At 38.7% G+C, this 21133-nt stretch overlaps 1 protein-coding gene across 1 annotated transcript; it reads left to right on the top strand.

Annotated features, from left to right (window-relative positions):
* The first annotated feature begins 958 nt into the window (after nucleotides 1–958).
* Nucleotides 959–18998, top strand: unc119a1 (unc-119 lipid binding chaperone a1). Its single transcript, XM_068317736.1, has 5 exons — nucleotides 959–1333; nucleotides 16272–16385; nucleotides 16599–16692; nucleotides 17584–17756; nucleotides 17869–18998. Exons 1-5 carry the CDS (start codon nucleotides 1210–1212, stop codon nucleotides 17979–17981), a joined length of 618 nt encoding a protein of 205 aa, XP_068173837.1. The 5' UTR covers nucleotides 959–1209; the 3' UTR covers nucleotides 17982–18998.
* The last annotated feature ends 2135 nt before the right edge of the window (nucleotides 18999–21133 follow it).

The raw sequence follows: 21133 nt of genomic DNA, 5'->3' as shown, positions 1-21133 counted from the left end.
TTTAACACATTATGAAAAACATTTAATACCATTATCATTAAGATTTAAATGATTATAATATTTTTCTTGCTACACTCATCACCTAAATGTGTGTTCCGACACTGTATTTTATGAAACTGAACAAAACTAAATATTTGTCCATTAATCCAGCTGGGGGTGGGGGTTAGTTCCAGCCGTGAAAAAAACACAATACATGTCAAACTTTTAATATAATATACCTTGAGAAGATCATCAGTTGTGGTATCACAGCCATATCATGACATTGTGGTGATGTCACAACGACACTGCTTACTCAGATCTGACCCATGGCAAAATAACATCTCATTTCTTTGCCCAAGAATTTTACTAGAAATTTATGAGGAATTTATGAGCTATTAGCAAACGTTTGATTTCCCATAACGCTTTTTACAAATGAATGAAACCTATTGAAAAAATATGCATTTGAATATACATATTTTCATCTTCCAGATCAGGATGAATATTCAAATAGAAAGAGAACATCATAATTTGCCCACGCTTGTTTCTTGTTTGTATTTGATTTCACCTATTCTTTCTTTATTTTACATGATTATGACAAATAAGAAGAAGTTTTTTTGTTGCTTTTTATAAGATCCAATCATTGTTGATTAGAATCCACATTTGTATCTGGATCCTCTTTAAAACGCAATCAGCGCGTCATTGGAACAAAATCCTCACCTGCGCTCACTTTCATTAAATTCAATTACAAGTTTTGTAGACAAATCATTGGCGGTGGTGACAATGTACAGTTCTATGTTATTATTCCTGACAGCTATGAACATCAACACGTTTCCGAGGTGTCGAGTATCGACTGATCGGTAATTGCCGCGCCACACACGCACGGCTGTAGCGGATGACGCGGAGCGCACAGCCACGCACCACTGGTAGGTTTTTAAAGCCACAGGATTTGGATTAACTAGCTTTTGAGAGATCCGATGAGCCTTGTGCGCCGAAGGGAGGGATCTAGAGGACTGATTTTTATCTTTCACCGGATCGAGAAGGGGAGGAGGCACCGAGAATGAGTTATTCTTGTGACACAGAGCCTGTTTGCTGTACGTCGTCTTAGCCGGCGCGCAACGAGAAGGCTGCGACGCAACTAAATCGGTTCCTGCGGCGACGACGCCGAGAGCATCAGAGAGCCTCAGCTCCTGTCGGGTTACACACCAGTCAACCAGTCTTCTTCTGTTGGACATGAAAGTGCAGCAAGGCTGCAACTCATCAGACATGGGGATCCCAGTTACAACTGAAGAAGAATTGCGCAGAAATACCGTAATAACACCTGAGGATGTGCTCGGGCTACAGAAGATCACCAAGAGTAAGTCACCAGCACGATTAGAAGAGTAGTTAATAAAGTACTTTGCTGTTGGAGACTAGTGTAACCCATCTGCTGCTACTTACTTGTTCTTAATGTCTTTATATTGGCCTGTAAATGAAAGTAACACATTTCCTGCGTGAATGTACTAGAAACTAAACGCAGACACCATGGACACCTCCACAAACTGAATCTGAATGGACGGGCAGTCCACTTTAAATTAATTATTTAGGTATCTGGTTATAACCTTGAAGTCTTGTCCTTTTCTAGTGTATGTGTTCATAGGTGTTCACATTTTTCTAGGTATTGTTCAAATCTCTCTTAAGTGTTTAAGAGCTGATAACGGCACGTCTTGGTGTGCTTCTCAGATTCTGTTGAAGACAATCTGGCTCTTCTTTCATTCTCAATTCAAGACACCTGTGGCTCTGAGGTACCAGATGGCCAGAGATGTGATCCACTGATTATTTATAGCTTATCGCAAACAGTCCGCTGCAACAAATGCAAGAGGAAGCTGCCATCATGGAAAGTGGTTCCATACTTTGTCCAGGCAAAAGTACAGTGCAAAATGTTACAGGCAACAAAAAGACCTGACGTTAAAGTCAGTGGGAATAAATGTAGTGTTTCTCTTTGGGAATTGATCTCATAGGTGTTAAATCTGACAGACTGTCACCTGGATTATATGGTTTTATCCCTCCCTGCAGTATGAGGCCTTTGAGGGTTATCAACATCTCCTCAAAAACAGAGGAATTTAATTCAAGAATTTTTTTTCCAAAACTTAATATCTCTGAAGATGCATGTTTTATTATCTTTGTCTTCAAATAGATTTATATTTTATGCACATTCGAACTTAAAAAATATATGTTGAGCTCAGTTGTCATCATCCACTACTTAAGTCTAAACACAACCAACGAAAAAGTAAAAATAGAAGACTACAAGACTGGGTTCAAGTGGGGATTATGGACAATACCTTCATGTCAATCATTTAAAGAGGCAACAAATTAATCGCAACACTAATTCAATTTTATGTCTGTTACGGCAATTATTTATCCACATCAGCACAAAACTGATTTTATCTGATAGCAGTAGCATCTCTGTTTTCAGAACCAGCTTTACTAAACTGTTGAATGATGAGTTTTTTCCACCAAGATGATGTTCTAAATGAAGGTGTGCCTGGGACTGAATGGGCAAATATTATGAAACATGCATGAATCTTAGTAGCAGATACCAGAGGCCCAGATATTTTAATTTGATAAGATGAATGAGTCAGTGATTACTGGTATTGAATTGTATTAAAGGGTACACATGTTTATTTGTGGCTACAGAAGTATTAATATGAGTTTTGTTAAGAGCTTTCAACCTATCTCAAGGTCACCTTCATCTAACTCCATTATTAATGGAATGGAAGATGTTGAAAGTAGTGTTACAATTAGTAGATTTTTTGTGTGCATGTAATATTAAAGTTTAAATAATATATTGGATTTCAAGGCAAAAAGTTTGTATTCTGCAGAGCAGGACTGAAATCTGTTTTCACGTCAAAGTTCATTGAAATTTAAATAAACACAAAGCACAAGCATCTAAAAAACATTACATTTGTAACATTCAGTAAGATGAAAATTTCATTCATTTCCATTTGTAATAAATCAGAAGAGACACCTGAAGAAAAACGGTGGGCCTTCTTCTCTCTTCACAGGCCATCACTTCTGTTTTATTAGATAAAATATTTCTGGAGCTCAATCTTTGCAATAAAACCAAAACCACCCATCATGTTGAGGGAATCTCAACCTCTGCTGACATCTAAATAGTCTTGATAAGGTCTAAAGGGCTGTTATTCAGCATTCTAAAATAATGTAAGACCAGGTACGCGTGCAGCTGAAATGTGGTTATGAGATTCAAAACGTAGCTGTTCATTGACTTTATTTACATTCCTGTAAATGGAAAGATATTAAATGGGAAACTTCCAATAAACGACTAGATGCTTTATAAAATGTTGACAACTTTTTGTTCATTAGAACCATAACTGGGATGATTGCCAGGATTATATGATCAAATCATTTTTTTAAAAATTCTTTGTTTTCAATGAAGTGATGAGAGCTAAATTCTTCCCAAAGGTTCATCCGTTTTAAATGGCTGAAAAATATTACACTGAAATGATTGTACATATCCTATTGAACCAAGAGTGTATATTATTTAATCATTAAATTAATAAAGCAATATTTTCTCATGGCTCTGTCAGTAATTTCAAGTAAAAAACCTTTTTCAACATGCGCACAGACAAAAATGAACTTCCTTCAAAGAAAAATCACATCTTGTCTGTGTGTTCCTGAGACGTTTGATGGTGCCTTCTTAGGTTATATTCTTTCATTACAGCCAAACTTTCTCCATACAGAAGACACACAGGTTTGTCTTTTACCTCCGTGAACATGTCCTCTGACTCCCACCTGCCTTGACACCCCCTGTTCTCAGAGTCCACCTTCCGTTTAGCATTTTTGAGGAGGGAGGTAGCTGAAAAGTTGTCCTCTTCTCTGACTGCTGATGAATAATGAAGCCGAGGCCCGCTTGCTGCAGTGACTTTGCAGGCTACCGTTGCATTGTGGGGCATGTAGTGCTGTAATGGTGTCTGACGTCACTTTTCTTGGATCCGCCTCATACTACATGAAGTTGTGACACTGGAAAAAAAAATCTTAATTACCAGTGTGGTGAATTCAGATCTATTTTATTTTTATCAAGTAATAACCTTTTTGTTTCACCGACACATGAAAACCATTTGAATGTCTTTGAGTGGGTATTGCCTCAGTCAGTGGTCCCATGTCTCTTTGTTAAGGTGTCGAAACCAGATATACTCCCTTCCAAATGTATAGCATAAGAATAATGGACAATTACAAGACAGATGCTTCTAGAGCTAAAACATAAAATAGGACTTATAATATATTTGGATGTATTGTACTTTATTGGATTGTTCTTAATTGTATTGTGTGTATTTTACAGTCTGGTTCCTTTTACCCTGATGGGTTATCAACTATTTGGCATTAATAAGTGTGGGTCACAGAGCAGTGTTTCATCTACATGGGGTGGGATTTCTACTCTGTAATGTCTGCCAACACAATGGCTAGAGTTTTAATTAAAATTGATTGATGCAGCCACCTCTTAATCTTCTATGCACAGCTGTCACAAAGTTGCTCTTTCAGAGTGATTTGACATGGAGTGGGACAGCTTGTTAATCAACATAATCTAATGCTCGTGCTTGGGCTCTGAGTCAGGCACTTATTGCTGCATTCAAGAGCTAAATGATTCCATTTAACTGAGCTGAAGGTGAATTATGCATGAATGCAATTGTCTGAATATCATAAAATACGTACATCTGAGAATGATTATTATTAGTCATTGACGTAGGAGTTTAGTGATTACTGGTCAATCTCTATTTTTGACCAATTTGATACTAAATCATTGACCATCATGCATTGCTGCATGTAGAATGTAGAATATAGAGAGTTGCAACCTCTGTACAATCAGATCTTCCTTTTTGGCAAATACAGATCATTTAGTGAATTTTTGAATGGCTTGTACATAATGACAGTATGTAAGCCCACAGGCTTACAATAGAATCATCAGCAATGATACAAACAGAACCTGGTTTCAATATCCTAACCGTGATTTTTGGGCTCCATGAGCAAATTTACAACCCATCTCTACACATTTTATGATGTAATGTAAGTCTGCAAGTATGAGCACATATCTTTGTTTGATTTGAAAATCATTTTTAGGATTATAAAGAGGTCATCTAGTAAAATAAAGCCATATAAATTTTTTTTTATCAGATTAGAAAACATCTTCAAAAGCAAACCATTTGACTCATTGATCAATAATAAATAAATAAAAATCTAGATAAATACAATTAATTAAATTTAGCACAGCAAAACAGTGTACATTACATTTTTCCCTAAATTTGGCACCTCTTCCCAAACAAGCATGTTGATGTGAATCACATTTTATGAAGAAATAGTTTATCTTCATAGGCTTTTGATGTCTTCGACTTTCTCTTCCTCAGCTGTCGGTGATTTCTAGTTTTCTCACAGGACAGATAGGTTTCCTCGTTGCTACTGTCACCACCTACTGCTACTTACTGTTGCTGCTGTCATCTAGCTGGCTCAGTTAGTCATCCATGCAGCTTAGTTGTTCTAATACCTGACAGCAGCCACCACCCCACTGGCACTCCCCTTTTTTTGAGTTGCTCAACCCAATTTAAATAGAGTAGTACAGAAACAGTAAGAACATGAAGGAAAAGCAGCAAAATTATCCTTGTTAAAACTGGGAGTAACACAGATTACTTTGAAGAAGTTTTGGGCCGGCTTTAAAAAAGAACACGAAAAGCAATAAGCTCTTTGTTCAGCAATAAATGTATTTTGTTTTGTGCACAAAGGCAGAAACGAGAGCAGGTGATTTTTTTTTTAGTTTCTTCTAACATCCTGATTTAAAAGTGGGAGCTCTATTTGGCAACAATAGCTTGAATCCTGCATCCTTATAGAGATAGAAGTTATGATAGAACATCATTCTATAGCACATTAAACAGAAAATACTAGGTTGTTTAATAACTGTCAGTTGAATTATGTTAACTTCAGACAGAAAGACGGATTCCATTCTGTTTTTCGCCTTTATGATAAATTATTGTATCAAAGATGTTCAAAATGTTGAATTGTATGATGTTGTTTCCTTTGTTTCTTCTTTTTTTTAAGACTTTGTGGTTCTATGTCATCCTCACCTCTTTTATCATACATCATAAAATATGTCCTCATAAATCATCTCACCAACAATTAATTTTTGTCACTGCCTAGAGAAAGGTTAGAGGAAAGAATCTCGCCTACATTCAGCTCCTCAGAGTGCTACCTCTTCATGAACCTCAGTGTTTGCCAATTTGCCTACAGGTACTGTTAACCTGAACGGCATGAAACAGCCTTCCGTACACAGGTGTGCTATATATCATGATGTTAACATCAGGTTGCAGTGTGACCAGCTGCTGCAGGCTATGAACTATATGTTAATGTGAACACAAGTAGATGTCTACCTTTTCTTCATTGTGTTTCCATTTTACTGTAATTAAACGCTGATTGATCAGCAATCAGAGTCAAATGGAATGAATAAGGCATGTGAAGTCAATCCCTGTGCTTGAAGTTCTGTAACTCTGGGCTAATCTTGGGGATTTAGGAGCTATAAGAGGCAGCTCATGGTGTCAGACAGGCTCTGTGCATCTGAGCACAGAAACATGGCATGACTCAAGACTTTGTGCTAATTATATTTGCTTTGAGAGTGACTGCTTCTAAGTGGATCTTGTTCACTTCAAGTTACAGGATGGTGAATATTATTCCGTTGACTGAGAGTCAACTGTGTCTTAGGGTGTGTGACTAATGTATGTTAGCGCATCGAAATGTCCCACATGACAAGAAATGGGTTAACTGAAAATCATGTTAGGATGTGCAGAGTTGGAATTTAGAAAATAAGTATAGAAAGAATAAAGTACAGCCATGGCCAACCACATGGGTTTGGAGTTTATGGCAGGCTTCGTAAAGAGGAATGAAAGTATATTGTCATCAATTTTTCATTTTCAAATCAAGTTCACAATTGACACCCCCTTCTGACATTCTGTACTGAATCTGCAGATCCTCTTTCTTCAGCATCAAGGTTGTGAAGTCTCTAAAAGCAGGCCTCAGACAAAAGAACATTTTTATTTGCATAAAGCTGCTGCCTAACCTGAGATATTCTCTCCTGATTTGTTGCTGCATCTTGTTGCAGAGCAGCCAGGTGGATGAGGGGAAGGAAAAAGACCAGCTAATCTAAACTGGCACACCATAAGAAGTAGCGTTGCTAGGTGACAGTGTTGAAGGAAGTGAAGTGGAACACTTTGTGTGTGTGTGTGTGTGTGTGTGTGTGTGTGTGTGTGTGTGTGTGTGTGTGTGTGTGTGTGAAATTGTACTTGAACATTTTACCTTCATAATCTTACCCTCAAAATTAGTCTCCTGCTACAAAGACAGTAACTGCTTTCAGTAGTCAATTATAATTTCTAACAAGTATAATTGATCTACTTTACCAGTCTTTGTCATCAATGTAGAGGACTCTTAAAAGTTTTAATTGAATGGAAACATATAAATGTAATGTCTTAACATACATGGATCTAAATTACAATTGATAATAAAAATGTTTGTAATGACAAAGAGTTAAATCAAACTTATTTTAGTGGGAAAAAAAAACTTTATTAATGGCTTTGTGACTAACGACATCTTTGTCATCTGTTTTTAACAGTGAAGAAAAAGAAGAAGAATCATGTGAATCCAGTCATTATAAACCTGTAACATTTCAAATGTCCGATTCTCTCAACATTTACTATTTCAATAACCATGACTCACTTAACAATGTCTTTATTATGGTTCTGATTTTTTACACCAGTGCTAGCAGTAAATTGGGTTGGAGCCAAAGCTTTAAAAAATCACTCAATCATGGGGAAACATTCTTGTTCACTCTCTCTCAAATAACTACATAAGTGCCAAAACCAAAGCACAGTAAAAAAAAAAAAAATATTATTATTATTATTATAAAAGTAATTTAAAAACTACCTTCACTAACTGGCTGCTAGCTGTTGCCTGACATTTTATTTAAAATACAATTGGAAGATTGGAAGCAATCTTTTCATGTATCTTGAATAAACAAGATGTTTTGCACTGAACCAGGCAAAGTATACAGTAAGTTCTGACAGGGAAATAACAGCAGTCAGTCAAACCAACAAAGAGCTGAAATGAAAAATAATGGAAAAGGCAATTGGTAAAGAGACCATCTCAAAACACCAAAGCCCAATACCCAGGGGAGCTGAGAAGTAACCACAGTAACCTCTTACAACAAGAACCAGTAATCATCAGCAGTGTTGATGTTCGCAAACATCTCCATGCACATAAATACATTTTACCTTCGTCCCCTGCTCAGAGGGATGCAGAGAAGTGGATAAAAGAAGGTGAATGTTGTATTTTACAGAACGATGCATTAGGCTAAATCCTTGTCTCATAGTCACGTGATTGGCCCTCATGCATGTACCTGTAGTCTAATCACTTCATCAGATTAGGCACCGAAAAGTTAATGTTTCATGTCTTTTTAATTTTGTGTAAAATATGTATAATCAACCGTTCAGAATTTGGGCTCATAGGGCAAACCATCTACCTGAAAAAGAATTAGACCTGTTGATTGCTTATTTTCTCATGATTAAAACAACAGCAACAATGTAATGATAATTTAACCACACTCAATTATACACACACACACACACACACACACACACACACACACACACACACACTTGAGACAGTTGGAAACCAAAAGAAGGAGAGGAAAGTAGAATTAAAATCCATTATTTATTGTCATGACCAGAAATCAAGTGTCAGGTAATCAGTTCAAATGGGCAAGCAAATCTAAGAAGGAGCAGGTAACAGACCAGAGACCAGACAGAATCAACACTGGGTAATCAGACAGAAAACAGGGATCCTGGAAAGTGAGGCGAACACTAACGGTTTGACAGGGAGCTGAGGGCTAAGCAGAGTTTACTGTATGTAGAGTGGATGCTGATTGAGAGATGGGTCGCAGAGGCAACAAGGGTGAAGGGAATTAACTTCATTGAGTGCAGGGTGGAGGAGAGGGCTCTGAAACGACAGATGTTATAGATAGATATTTTACGTGTGTGTGTGTGTGTGGGTTTGTTATTGTGTGTGTTTATGTATGCATGTACAGCAGTTTGTAATACACTCAACAAAAATATAAACACAACACTTTTGTTTTTGCTCCCATTTTCCATGAGATGGACTTAAAGATCTATAATTCATTGCAGATACACAATATTACCATTTCTCTCAAACATTGTTCACAAATCTGTCTAAATGTGTGATGGTGACCATTTCTGCTTTGCTGAGATAATCCATCCCACCTCACAGGTGTGCCACATCAAGATGCTGATCTGACATCATGAGTAGTGCACAGGTGTACCTTATACTGCCCACAATAAAAGGCCACTCTGAAATGTGCAGTTTTGTCTCACAGCAAAATGCCACAAATGCCACAAGCATTGAGGGAGCGTGCAATTGGCATGCTGACAGCAGGGATGTCAACCAGATCTGTTGCTCGTGCATTGAATGTTCATTTCTCCACCATAAGCCGTCTCCAAAGGCGTTTCAGAGAATATGGCAGTACATCCAACCAGCCTCACAACCGCAGACCACGTGTAACCACACCGGCCCAGGACCTCCACATCCAGCAGGTTCACCTCCAAGATCGTCTGAGACCAGCCACTCAGACAGCTGCTGAAACAATTGGTTTGCATAACCAAACAATTTCTGCACAAACTGTCAGAAACCGTCTCGGGGAAGCTCAACTGCATGCTCGTCGTCCTCATCGGGGTCTTAACCTGACTCCAGATCGTCGCCGTAACAGACTTGGAGTGGGGAAATGCTCACATTCAATGGTGTCTTGCATGTTGGAGAAGTGTTCTCTTCACGGATGAATCTCGATTTACATTGTTCAGGGCAGATGGCAGACAGCGTGTGTGGCATCGTGTGGGTGAGCGCTTTGCTGATGTCTATGTTGTGGATGGAGCGGCCCATGGTGGTTGGGGTTATGGTATGGGCAGGCATCTGTTGTGGACGAAGAACACAGGTGCATTTTATTGATGGCATTTTGAATGCACAGAGATACGTGATGAGATCCTGAGGCCCATTGTTGTGCCATACATCCATGAATATCACCTCATGTTTCAGCAAGATAATGCACGGCCCCATGTTGCAAGGATCTGTACACAATTCTTGGAAGCTGAAAATGTCCCAGGTCTTGCATGGCCAGCATACTCACCGGACATGTCACCCATTGAGCATGTTTGGGATGTGCTTGACCGGCGTATACGACAGCGTGTACCAGTTCACACTGATATCCAGCAACTTCACACAGCCATTGAAGAGGAGTGGACCAACATTCCACAGGCCACAATTGACAGTCTGATAAACTCTATGCGAAGAAAATGTGTTGCACTGCATGAGGCAAATGGTGGTCACACCATATACTGACTGGTTCTGAGTCCCCAGACCCCCAATAAAGCCAAAAAACCTGCACATTTCAGAGTGGCCTTTTATTGTGGGCAGTATAAGGTACACCTGTGCACTACTCATGATGTCAGATCAGCATCTTGATGTGGCACACCTGTGAGGTGGGATGGATTATCTCAGCAAATCAGAAATGCTCACCATCACACATTTAGACAGATTTGTGAACAATGTTTGAGAGAAATGGTAATATTGTGTATCTGGAATGGATTATAGATCTTTAAGTCCATCTCATGGAAAATGGGAGCAAAAACAAAAGTGTTGCGTTTATATTTTTGTTGAGTATCTTTTCCACATTTTGTCACATTAAAATCACAAAAGTTTCCTGATGATTGCTGAATGACTGAATTTTGACCCAATGACTTATTAGTGTCCACTTGTGTGTCATCTCAGTAAAAATATTGCTGTTCTGTGATGGCCTCAAGAGTTTTCTTAAGAGAATATTGGGGAGCAAACTGCATTAGGAAGTCCAAGGGACACACCAGACACGTCAGGGATAAGGATCTGAAGTTTTAAGCAGGGTTTAACTATAAAAAGATTTTCCGAGTTTTGAAGCTTTTTCCATTATCCGGAAGTGGAAAGCGCTTGGCAGAACTGCAAACCTACCAAGACATCCACCTAAACTTAGAGGCCGAACAAGGAGAGCACTGCTGGGGGGACAGGTGGGGGGACAAGTAGTGGTTATGCACTACACAAACCTGGCCTTCAAAGAACAGTGGCAAGAAGAAACCCATTTTTAAAAGAAAGCTATGACAAATACATTTGCAGTTTACCAAAAGCTATCAGGCGGACACAGAAAATGTGGAACAGAGCCTATATACACTACAGTCTAGTTTCCACTACATTCCTTACAGTGGAGACTGGCAGCTGAAATCTTTGAGATAACTTTTTGCATCCTTCCCCTAAACCATGATGTTGAACAATATTTTTTTTCAGGTCATTTGACAGTTGTTTTGAGGCTCCCCTGTTGCATAGAAAATTCAAAGAGGACAACAACTTACAATTGCCCACTGTAAATACCCTTTCTCATGATTGGCTTAACCTTTGTCTGTAGGTCAAGGGTCAATGAGCTCACTAAACAAATTTTCTGTACCAATAATTAGTGCTAAAGGTATTGAAATCAATAAACAACAAGGGTGCCCAAATTTATTCACCGGCTTTTGTTTGTACTTTGGTTTAAATAATTATTGCACACTTTATGTAAATCCTCAAAACTTCATGTCACTTCTCAAACATTACTCTGTTTGTCTGCTATATGATATATTTAACTGAAACTGTTGATACGAACAACCAGTGATTTATAAGGAAGAATCTGGAAAATGATCAGGGGTGCCCAAACTTTTTCATACTATTGTACGTATGTATATGAATGACTAAGAACTAACAGTGTGATCCAGATTAGTTTGTGCAACCAACTAATTTCCATTCCGGAATCAATATCTTATACAAAATTAAGTAAAATTTTTAAAATGTATGTTTGTTGATCTTCACAATTGTGTTACACTTTGTGTTGGTCTGTCACAAAAACATGTGGAGTCTGTATGTTCTTCACGTACCTGCATAAGTTCTTTCCAGGTTCTCGGGCTTCCTCGGACCTCCAACAACACGCAATTTATGGTGAACTGAATTCTCCAAGTTTACCATAGGTGTGTGTGTGTGTGTGTGTGTGTGTGTGTGTGTGTGTGTGTGTGTTGAATGGTTGCTGTTACCTGTAGCCAGCTGGAATAGGCTCCAGCAATACCCACAAGGCAGGAAAGTGGCTGAAGACGAGACGATTATGGTCTTTTGTCTTCAGGAAAATGAGAGAGAATTTGTTTTTGGCATTTTCGTTCTGTAGACGAGAAATTCATTCAAGAATTTCATATACAAGTCTTAAGAATTGACTGTGCAGCATTAAATATTTGAACTACAGTGCGTCCTTGTGCATCCGTGCATCAACGCTCGCGACTTCGCCTTATCGTGGATTTTTGGTAGGCAGTCACATGATATTGTATGCTTTTTCTTGGTTGATGGCATCCGGAAGTGCGCTCTTTTCTGTGAGTCTGGGACTTCCGTGAGACACAGAAATGCTTTAAACAGTCGATAAGAGTGTGGGAAAAGGTAATACAGATAGAAGGTGGTATAAAATCAGTATGGGGAGGGTTCATAAATTTTTTAATTACCGTAAATAATAAATAGTTTGTCGCTCTATCGTGGAATTCGTTAATCGCTTTTCCACCTTGCTGGTCATGTGGGGTTGCTGGAGCCTATCCCAACTAACTACGGGCTAAACACGGGATAGACTCCGGACGCGTCACCAGCGCATCATGGGGCCAGACAACCACTCATGCATACACTCACTACTATGATCAATTAAAATTGATCAAGTCACATAAATTGCATGTTTTTTGGAGGTGGGAGGGAGCCAGAGAACCCGGGGAGAACCACCACAGACACGGGGAGAACATACAAACTCCACACAGAAAGGACTCGAAATTGTAACCTTTTTACTGTGAGATGACAGCACTACCCACTGCACCGCCATGCAGTGGCGTGCGATATACATGAGTTTGTTTGAATTTTTTTTTTGGGTAAAAGTTAATGTAATTAACAGAGGTAAACTGTTGACAGTGATTCAGTCAGACTTTTAACAAGTGTTTAATAAATCCATTAGTCTGATTATCAAATGTAAATATTTTATGAAGAAACTTATTAGATGTTCTGTCTTCTTCAAGTGACAGTTTATTTTATTTATTTTTATTTTATTTAAATTATGCAGTCCACTGTACGGCCACTGTATAAATACAGTAGTCCTATTTCACAAGATGGACATTTTTAGACAAGGTGTCAGGTATAGTGTACTCTGCACCATGACCAGCTCTATAAATATCTTTAATCAGGTGGCTAAAGTCAATGTGGCCCATCTGCTCTCTAACCCCAGTAACACTAGAGGATCAACTCTGAGTTTGTGCTTGTGCTGATAGGTTCCTGCATCTGTATGTCATTTTATGTGTGTTCTTCATTTTTTGTCTATTTTTGTTGCACCTTTTCTGTCTGCTTAAACTTTTGCAAGTCTTATGCAACTTAGACATCCAATAATAACTGTACCATTAACATAACTCTAATGAGATAATGAGCACACGTATGCACACGCATGCGTATTTGTGTATTACCAGTCGGCCCATGTGATGCTGAAAACACAATAAGCCTCTTAGGTATAATCCTGCCCCGTTGGGACGGGGGTGTCTCACATATGCTTACACACACAGACTCACACAATGCCCGCATGGCTAAACCTGTCACCTTGCCCGGGTGCTTCCAATGGATGTGCTCTCTGTGGCTGCACAATGAGGAAACACTGAAATCATATCTGGTTGTTGTAGATCAAATGTAATAAAAATTTAATACCAGCCCCTCCTGCTTCTGCGACATTTGGTTCAGTCCTCTGCATTTAGCTTCACGGATGTGACTCTGACACATACATGATGTGAGAGCAGGTGAAGTATTAAGGAAAGCAACTAATTTAGTAACTTAGACGCTATTCAGAAAACGCATAACTGCATTTGAGTAACTTTTTTACTGACATGTCATTGCACCTAAAAGCAGTAAGTAGTCCCATGACTGAATGACCCTCCTATTAGGACTTCTTGACCGTAAGAATACATTAAAGTTTGTATCACACTGGAATCATGTCAGGTTCAAGCAACCTAAAAACATTGAAAAACTCACACCAAAAGGAAAAGACAACAGTTGTACGTTTTACTCGCGAGGAGAACTGGTAGAGAAGTGCTCAGGTACAAATCTCCCCCTCGTTCTGAGCATCTCATCCGAAAACCTCTGCTTTTATTTCATTTAGACAGTTCCTGTTTACAATGTGTCCTAAAGGGTAGGGGACAAAAATATCAGCAATGCACCATGTATGGTATACTGTCACAAGAGTAAAACCCTTTACTTTATATGGTATTGTCTTATTTTCAGCAGGTCAAGGTTTACATCTTAAACTAGTCGTCAGCTGCTACCTCAGCTGTGACCTTTTTGACCCCTACCTAAACATAACTCAGGGCATAGCAAGACACTCACACACAAAACCTTTATTGGTTCAAAAATGAAAACGAGTAAATATGGGATAACATACAGACATTAAACCAAGAAATCATTTGATAGTTTTAGAAAAATATGATATTTCGCTAATGACAGTTTTCTTCAAGATGTCAGTAAATGACCAAGCTGAACCAAATTTACATTCAGTGTGAACTTTGATGTACCGTATTTATTCGAGTATAACGCGCAAAATTTTCTACCTAAAAAAGAACTCAAAGTTTGGGTGCGCGTTATAAACGAGGGCTGGGGTGACACGCTTAGATGTATTAGTATATTATTTGCGCAATGACTTATTGGTCGAAGATATCGCTGACCACAATTTGCGTGGGCGATCTAAAATAAATACCGGTAATTCATGATGGCTCATGCGCATCACTCCTGCAGAGGCGAGGCGTATCTAAGGAAATGGTATTCAATAATCAAACGCGTCATCAGCAGACCTTGTCGGATGGTATCATTTCCGAGAATTCTTATTATCCGCTGTGACGTATGATATTTGATTATTGATTAGCATTTTATTAGCTACGCCTTGTCTCTTCATTTCCTTTCCTCGCCTCGGCCACACTGAAACGTGAGTAACCGGTAAGCATTACTGGTGTATCTGATGATGAATCGGACTTTGAAGGATTTTAAATACCGGTAAATATTGTTAATTTTATTTCGGTATTGTGTTCATAGTTTACGTTGTCAATAAATGATTTTTATCATGGACGCACGTGTTTAACAATGTTTGGCACTTACAATGCTTTGTCTGAGCCGAGAAAAAGTCAAACAAAATTTTATACCGATTTTTAATCGAAAATTAGGGATGCGCGTTATACACGTGTGCGCGTTATACTCGAATAAATACGGTAAATAAGTACAGGTAGTTGTATTATTTACATATTCTTTACCCTAAAAGAAAGTTTACGATGATTCCTATATATTTCACAGACAAAAATTATACGTGGCTCTAAGACTTTAATTTGTGGTGGGCCTTTTTTCATTATATATATATATATTTATTTATTTTATTTTAATACACGCATATATAATTTTTTTTAGTGGTGGCAATGTCTTAAGGAATAAAGACTTATGCCTTCCCTGAAACTGAAGCATTTGTTGCTCTAAGGTACTATGTCCTCCATAGAAGCACAAACGCTGGCAACTCCCTTTCTCCTTAAACCTGGAGGATGCTCTTAGGCAAGTTAAGGCAGTAGCTTTTCTGGATCTGTTTTATACAGAGCTTCATCTTTGGTAGTATTTCATCTTGCAGTGATATCCACCATATAACTGTGTCCATCTTTAATGAGACATCTGAGGGAATGAAGATAGCAGGCATCCAATATTTGTCGTTGGCCTTGTCTCTCCCGAATAGAGATATTTGGCAATTGATTTATTTTCTTAAAATATTTTAAATTTAAATTGAAGTTTCAATGTTTGTCAAAGTATTTATTGCTATTTCTGTTTATGTCTGACAAAGAACCCTGTATTAGTTGGAAATATGGCTGGAAAACAAAAAAAGTCATATAAGGAATAGCACCACTAAAGAAGAAATCCAGAGAGAAAAATGTGACACCAAACAAACGTCTTTCAGAAAAGTCCCAGGTCCTCAAGTGAATGTTCCAAGGACCTTCTTGTCATGTGGCAACATTGATATCCTCCACTCGCCCTTACATATATATATAGTATATATCATAAAACCTTAAGGAGGGTCTGTGATATTATATGACAACGCAGCTGAACGTGTGTCTTTTCTTCAGACTACCTTTGTTCTCCAGAAGAAAATGTCCACATGATTGACTTCACCAGATTCAAGATCCGTGACATGGAAACGGGCACTGTCCTGTTTGAGATCACCAAACCTCCAACACCAGGTCAGCTTCACACTTCAAACTCCAAACGAGTTACAGGCCAAGAAAACCTAGGATACGTATTTTCTTGTAGTTTCATAAGTGGTATTTAACCAATTACGTTTAATGTGTTTTCATGTCTCTTTGTAACTGCACAGGATAAGGATGGAATTAAAAAAGGATTGAAAATTTTAACCATTTTTGTCTCACTCTTTGTTGGAAATGTTTTTTCTTTAGCTGGAGGCAGAAAGCACTGTGACCCCAATGCTGGCCGTTTTGTGCGATACCAGTTCACCCCAGCTTTCCTGCAGTTGCGGCAGGTTGGAGCCACGTAAGTTTACCTCCTTATTCCATGCAGATCCCAGACAGACAGTGACATGTGCTCCAGGGCTTTGCAAAAGCTGAATGATGCAGTGGCGTCCGGACGACCCCGATGCACTGACAGAACACGCATACTGGATGTAGGAGGTGTGTTGGCGTCAGCGAGATAACAGGCTGACGATGGTTTGTGTGAACACAGAGCAGCCTTGCCCACCTGCTGAGTCAGGCACCAAATAGCTGTCAGGCCTCCAGAGTGGTGCTCATCATCGACCTCCTACTCTGTGACTGAATTCAAGCCAACATAAAAACTGAATCATCTCATTGAATGAACTCCTTGCAGATTTTCTGATGGGAAAAGGACAATGTTGTCATAGGGTTTTTGTTTTTTTCCCCTATTTTCCTTGTGTTTTAATGTTTACCTGTGATAAGGTGGTTATATTTTCACATCATAGGAAAAGCTATGAAATGGAATTCCATAAATTTGGTGGATGTGTTTCATTTGTGTTTGGAAACAAATGTTGTGTCTGATCCAGAATCGTTTAATTTCTCTAACAAGGACATTTTTAGCATTTTGTTTGATTTGTCAGGGAATAATGCACAGGTGGGGGGACATGTGGCATATTTAGGGGTTTGGAGTTAAGTGCAATTTGTTGGTAAGGCACATAAAAAGTCTTGATCTTACAGATTTTAATGTATTTTCACAAATACTTCTCTACCCCTTCGGCCCGCAACAGTGGAAGAAGAGGGAATTGAAAATAAATGAATGAATGAACTTCTCTACCCCGTAAATTGTTGTCTTTTTTGTCTCTGAATTAGGATAAGGCTTGATCAAATGAAAAGTAGAGTCTTCTTCATACCAGTGTTCATTTCTTTAATGAATTTATTCCCTGTCTGTCTGCAGAGTGGAGTTCACAGTGGGAGAAACACCCATCAACAACTTCCGCATGATTGAGAGACACTACTTCCGCGATCAGCTGCTCAAGAGCTTTGATTTTGAGTTTGGCTTTTGCATGCCCAGCAGCAAGAACACATGCGAGCACATCTACGAGTTCCCCGCACTTTCTGAAGAAATTAGTGAGTGTTACAACACATAAAACCATCAGAGACAAGTACACCCACAGACACATGTTTTATCAGCTCTATCAAGATTTAATGAGACTTCATGTTATGTGTCTTGCTTTTTCAGTGAGGGAGATGATCCTGCACCCATATGAGACACAATCTGACAGTTTCTACTTTGTGGACAACAAGCTGGTGATGCACAACAAGGCAGACTATTCCTACAGCGGGGGCCCATAGGAAAACTGCCCTCCACCCTACCCTGCTCTAGACATTATCTATGATTCATGTACCACATCAGGACCAGAAACAGATGAACTGATGGTCAGTTTCGCTGGCATTAATCATTCTTGCCTCATTCCTCTTAACTCCATGAATTTCTATTCAGGTATTTAGATAACAGACATGTAGCTTTCTCTTTTTGCAGGAGCACCAAATGCCATTTGGTTTATTATCAGTTTGGATCAGTGTGTGGGTGAGAGTGTTTGCAGCAAAACTCATGCAGTGTCTGTACATACTGCTGATTTCCTCTCTGTGTATGTGGGTTCCACTCAGTCACAGTGACTAATTTGTATTTGTGCTTTTTGATAGCTATTAACACCAAGCAAAAAACAGATGAGGGACCATATCATGATAGAAGGAATTTACTGACAAAACTTTAATAATAATGAATCTGTTGAGATATACCTTTATATTATTTGTATAAGATTCTCACTACATTTATTCCTGAAGTTCAAGAAATTTCGAATTGCACTCATCTGAATGATCTTTTCTCTGGAACGAGGTCAACCATCATTTGCAAAAAAAACTTGACTTTTGTCTGTGTCATGTGTTGTATGTTTTCATGTCCATAGTGATACTAATTCAGGAGTATTTTTTTAATAATTTTGAAGAGTTGGAAAACCTACATTAGTCAGAATTTAGATGCCAGTTTTCATATCCAGTAGATTCTCTGTAGTTCTTAAACACTGTGTATACTTTCATTCTAAATGTTTTCTGGATAATATTGAAAAGTATGTTTTGACAGCAGAATTTGCATCATTGCAATAAATAGACCTGTAGGACTTTTGACATCTTTATATCCATTGTTTGTTTTGATTGCTTTGGGTTTCTTTCGTAAAGACAAAATAGAATAAAGGAAAATTTATAATCATAGTAAAAAACAATACTGTGCAGAAAGAAAGATTTGCATAACTATTTCCTATAAAAATAATTCCAATCAGTGTAAACAGAACAGATTAATAAAATGGATGAGAACCAAGCAGATATAACAGATGCTGCACACACGTTGTTCTTTTTTCTCTTTATTGTTTTTGTCGTCATCCTTTTCTCCCTTATGGTTATTGGTGAGAGGTATTTCTAAATAAAGATTTGCACCTAATCTAGTAGTTAAAATATACAGTATCCACATAAATACAGTATTGTTAGTTCCACAGCCTTGGAAACATGATAAACATGATATTTCTATAATCACTTTTTTAAACTAATTTATATAGAGAATTTGATGCAGTGCAGAAAACAGTTATGGTGGAAATGTTGAAGATAAAACTCAGTTTATGTTTGGCAGGCTGCAGAAAAATGAAGAGATTGAGTGTACCTCAGAGGAGGGAACCAGCTGCAGGTCATAAACTGTCTTTCCTGCCATCTCCCATGTCAACAACCCTACCTCATCATTGTCATGAGATTTATCACCATCTATCAGTCGAGTACTGTCATTCAACATCAATGGAAACACATTTTTCTAATGCTGAGCCCGTTTCACAAAAGATGAGTGAGTGTAAATTATACAAAGCATTAACTCACTGATTGATTTTAAAAATATTGATATGTATGTTGAACTTGAAACCTGCAGTAAGTAATTGTTTGACCACTTAAAGGAAGTAGAGGCCAGTTGTGAAAACACGATAAACCGTAAAGCCGATCTGGTGAACTACCCAACAGTTACGTATTTACACATCCAGTAGTTACTGAGCAACATTATCCTTCATTTGGAGTCGTGTTTGTTTAGCGACTAAATGCTTCAACAAGGTTGTCTTGATTTGAGCTGAACGGCTCATCTACAGCAGGGTTAGAGATTGTTCAGGGTGAACAACTTTATGAATCCAGAACCAGAATGGAGGCAACAGAAAAATGAGCTGAAACTCATTTTTCTAAGTAAAGCAAAGCACAGGCGAAGATTCCTACATAAAAATGGGTCAATCCATCACTACACATGTGCAGGATAATCCAGGCAACCACACATTTTTTTTTAGATTTTGAACAGTTCACTGTAAAGTACTGGAACAGAAGTAAAATCTGTGATCTGTTACTATGGAGTAACTTCCTATAATTCTGCATAGCTTTACTGAAAGTTGAAAGACCTGGCCATTAGATTAGCAAAGGGGCACACGCTAGACCAGTCGTCCCCAAACTAAGCCCCACGAGCCGGATGCAGCCCTACTCCACATTTGGCACGGCCCTCTGAAAAATACCAGAAAAATGCGGCCCCCCCCTAACAAAATGGTCCCAAAACTGATCGATCCAGAATGTAAAAGGCACCTCACAATTCTAACAGACATGACAGAAATGCTGAACAGTCTTAACTTGCAGCTACGAGGCCAGGGGAAACTCATTTTGTAACATTTATTCCCACATAACAGTATTTGAGGTAAAACTAACTCCAGTTTTGGAACAAGTGACAAAGCACAACTTCATCCATCTCCCTGCTACCCAAAGCCTCGCTGCAGAGAACCCAGCGGCCCCATTCCCAGCTGAAAGGTGTGTGGAAGCACTGGAAATGCTGAAGGAGGCGTTCAGTGTGAGATTCCGTGAACTACATGCTAATACAAAAGAAGTCTGTCTTTTCCAGAACCCCTCTGTTGCTGATGAGTTGGCTGAGAAACAGAACTGTGATGTTCGGAAAGACGCATTCAAGCCCGACAGTCTCATGCCAAATTATTCAGATGTGTCAGAACAAATGTAAAAATATGTACAGCGTGCCCTCGATCCAGGAACCATTAACGAATTCCGCGATACAGTGACAAACTATCTTTTTATTTACGTTAATTTAAACGCCTGTGACCCTCCCCATACTGATATTAAACCACCTTCTATCTTTATTACCTTTTCCCACACTCTGATAGACTGTTTAAAGCACTTTTGTGTCTCACCTAAGTCCGAGACTCACGGAACGTAGCTCACTTCCGGATGCTGTCAGCCAATAGAATGTGCGTACAAGTATCACGTGACTGACGACCAAAAATCTGCAACCAAAAGTCGCAAGCGTTGATGCGCGAATGGGCGAAGGCGCACTGTATCTATCTTCTGTAGTTCCTCTTTCTGCCACAACTCAGCTATGTTCCCGTTGCTCCAACAAGGAACTCCCCTTCTTGTTGCGTTTGTTGCATCTCAGA

This window comes from Antennarius striatus, chromosome 6 (assembly GCF_040054535.1).
Source record: "Antennarius striatus isolate MH-2024 chromosome 6, ASM4005453v1, whole genome shotgun sequence".
Taxonomy (NCBI): Eukaryota; Metazoa; Chordata; class Actinopteri; order Lophiiformes; family Antennariidae; genus Antennarius; species Antennarius striatus.
This window is presented reverse-complemented; position numbering and strand designations above follow the sequence as displayed.

What these genes read in the sequence shown, in the direction of transcription:
- unc119a1 (XM_068317736.1), top strand. Translation starts at nt 1,210, where the DNA reads ATGAAAGTGCAGCAAGGCTGCAACTCATCAGACATGGGGATCCCAGTT. An exon ending in TTGCGGCAGGTTGGAGCCAC is followed by an intron (nt 16,693 to 17,583) that starts GTAAGTTTACCT and finishes GTCTGTCTGCAG; the next exon opens with AGTGGAGTTCACAGTGGGAG. An exon ending in CGCACTTTCTGAAGAAATTA is followed by an intron (nt 17,757 to 17,868) that starts GTGAGTGTTACA and finishes TTGCTTTTTCAG; the next exon opens with TGAGGGAGATGATCCTGCAC.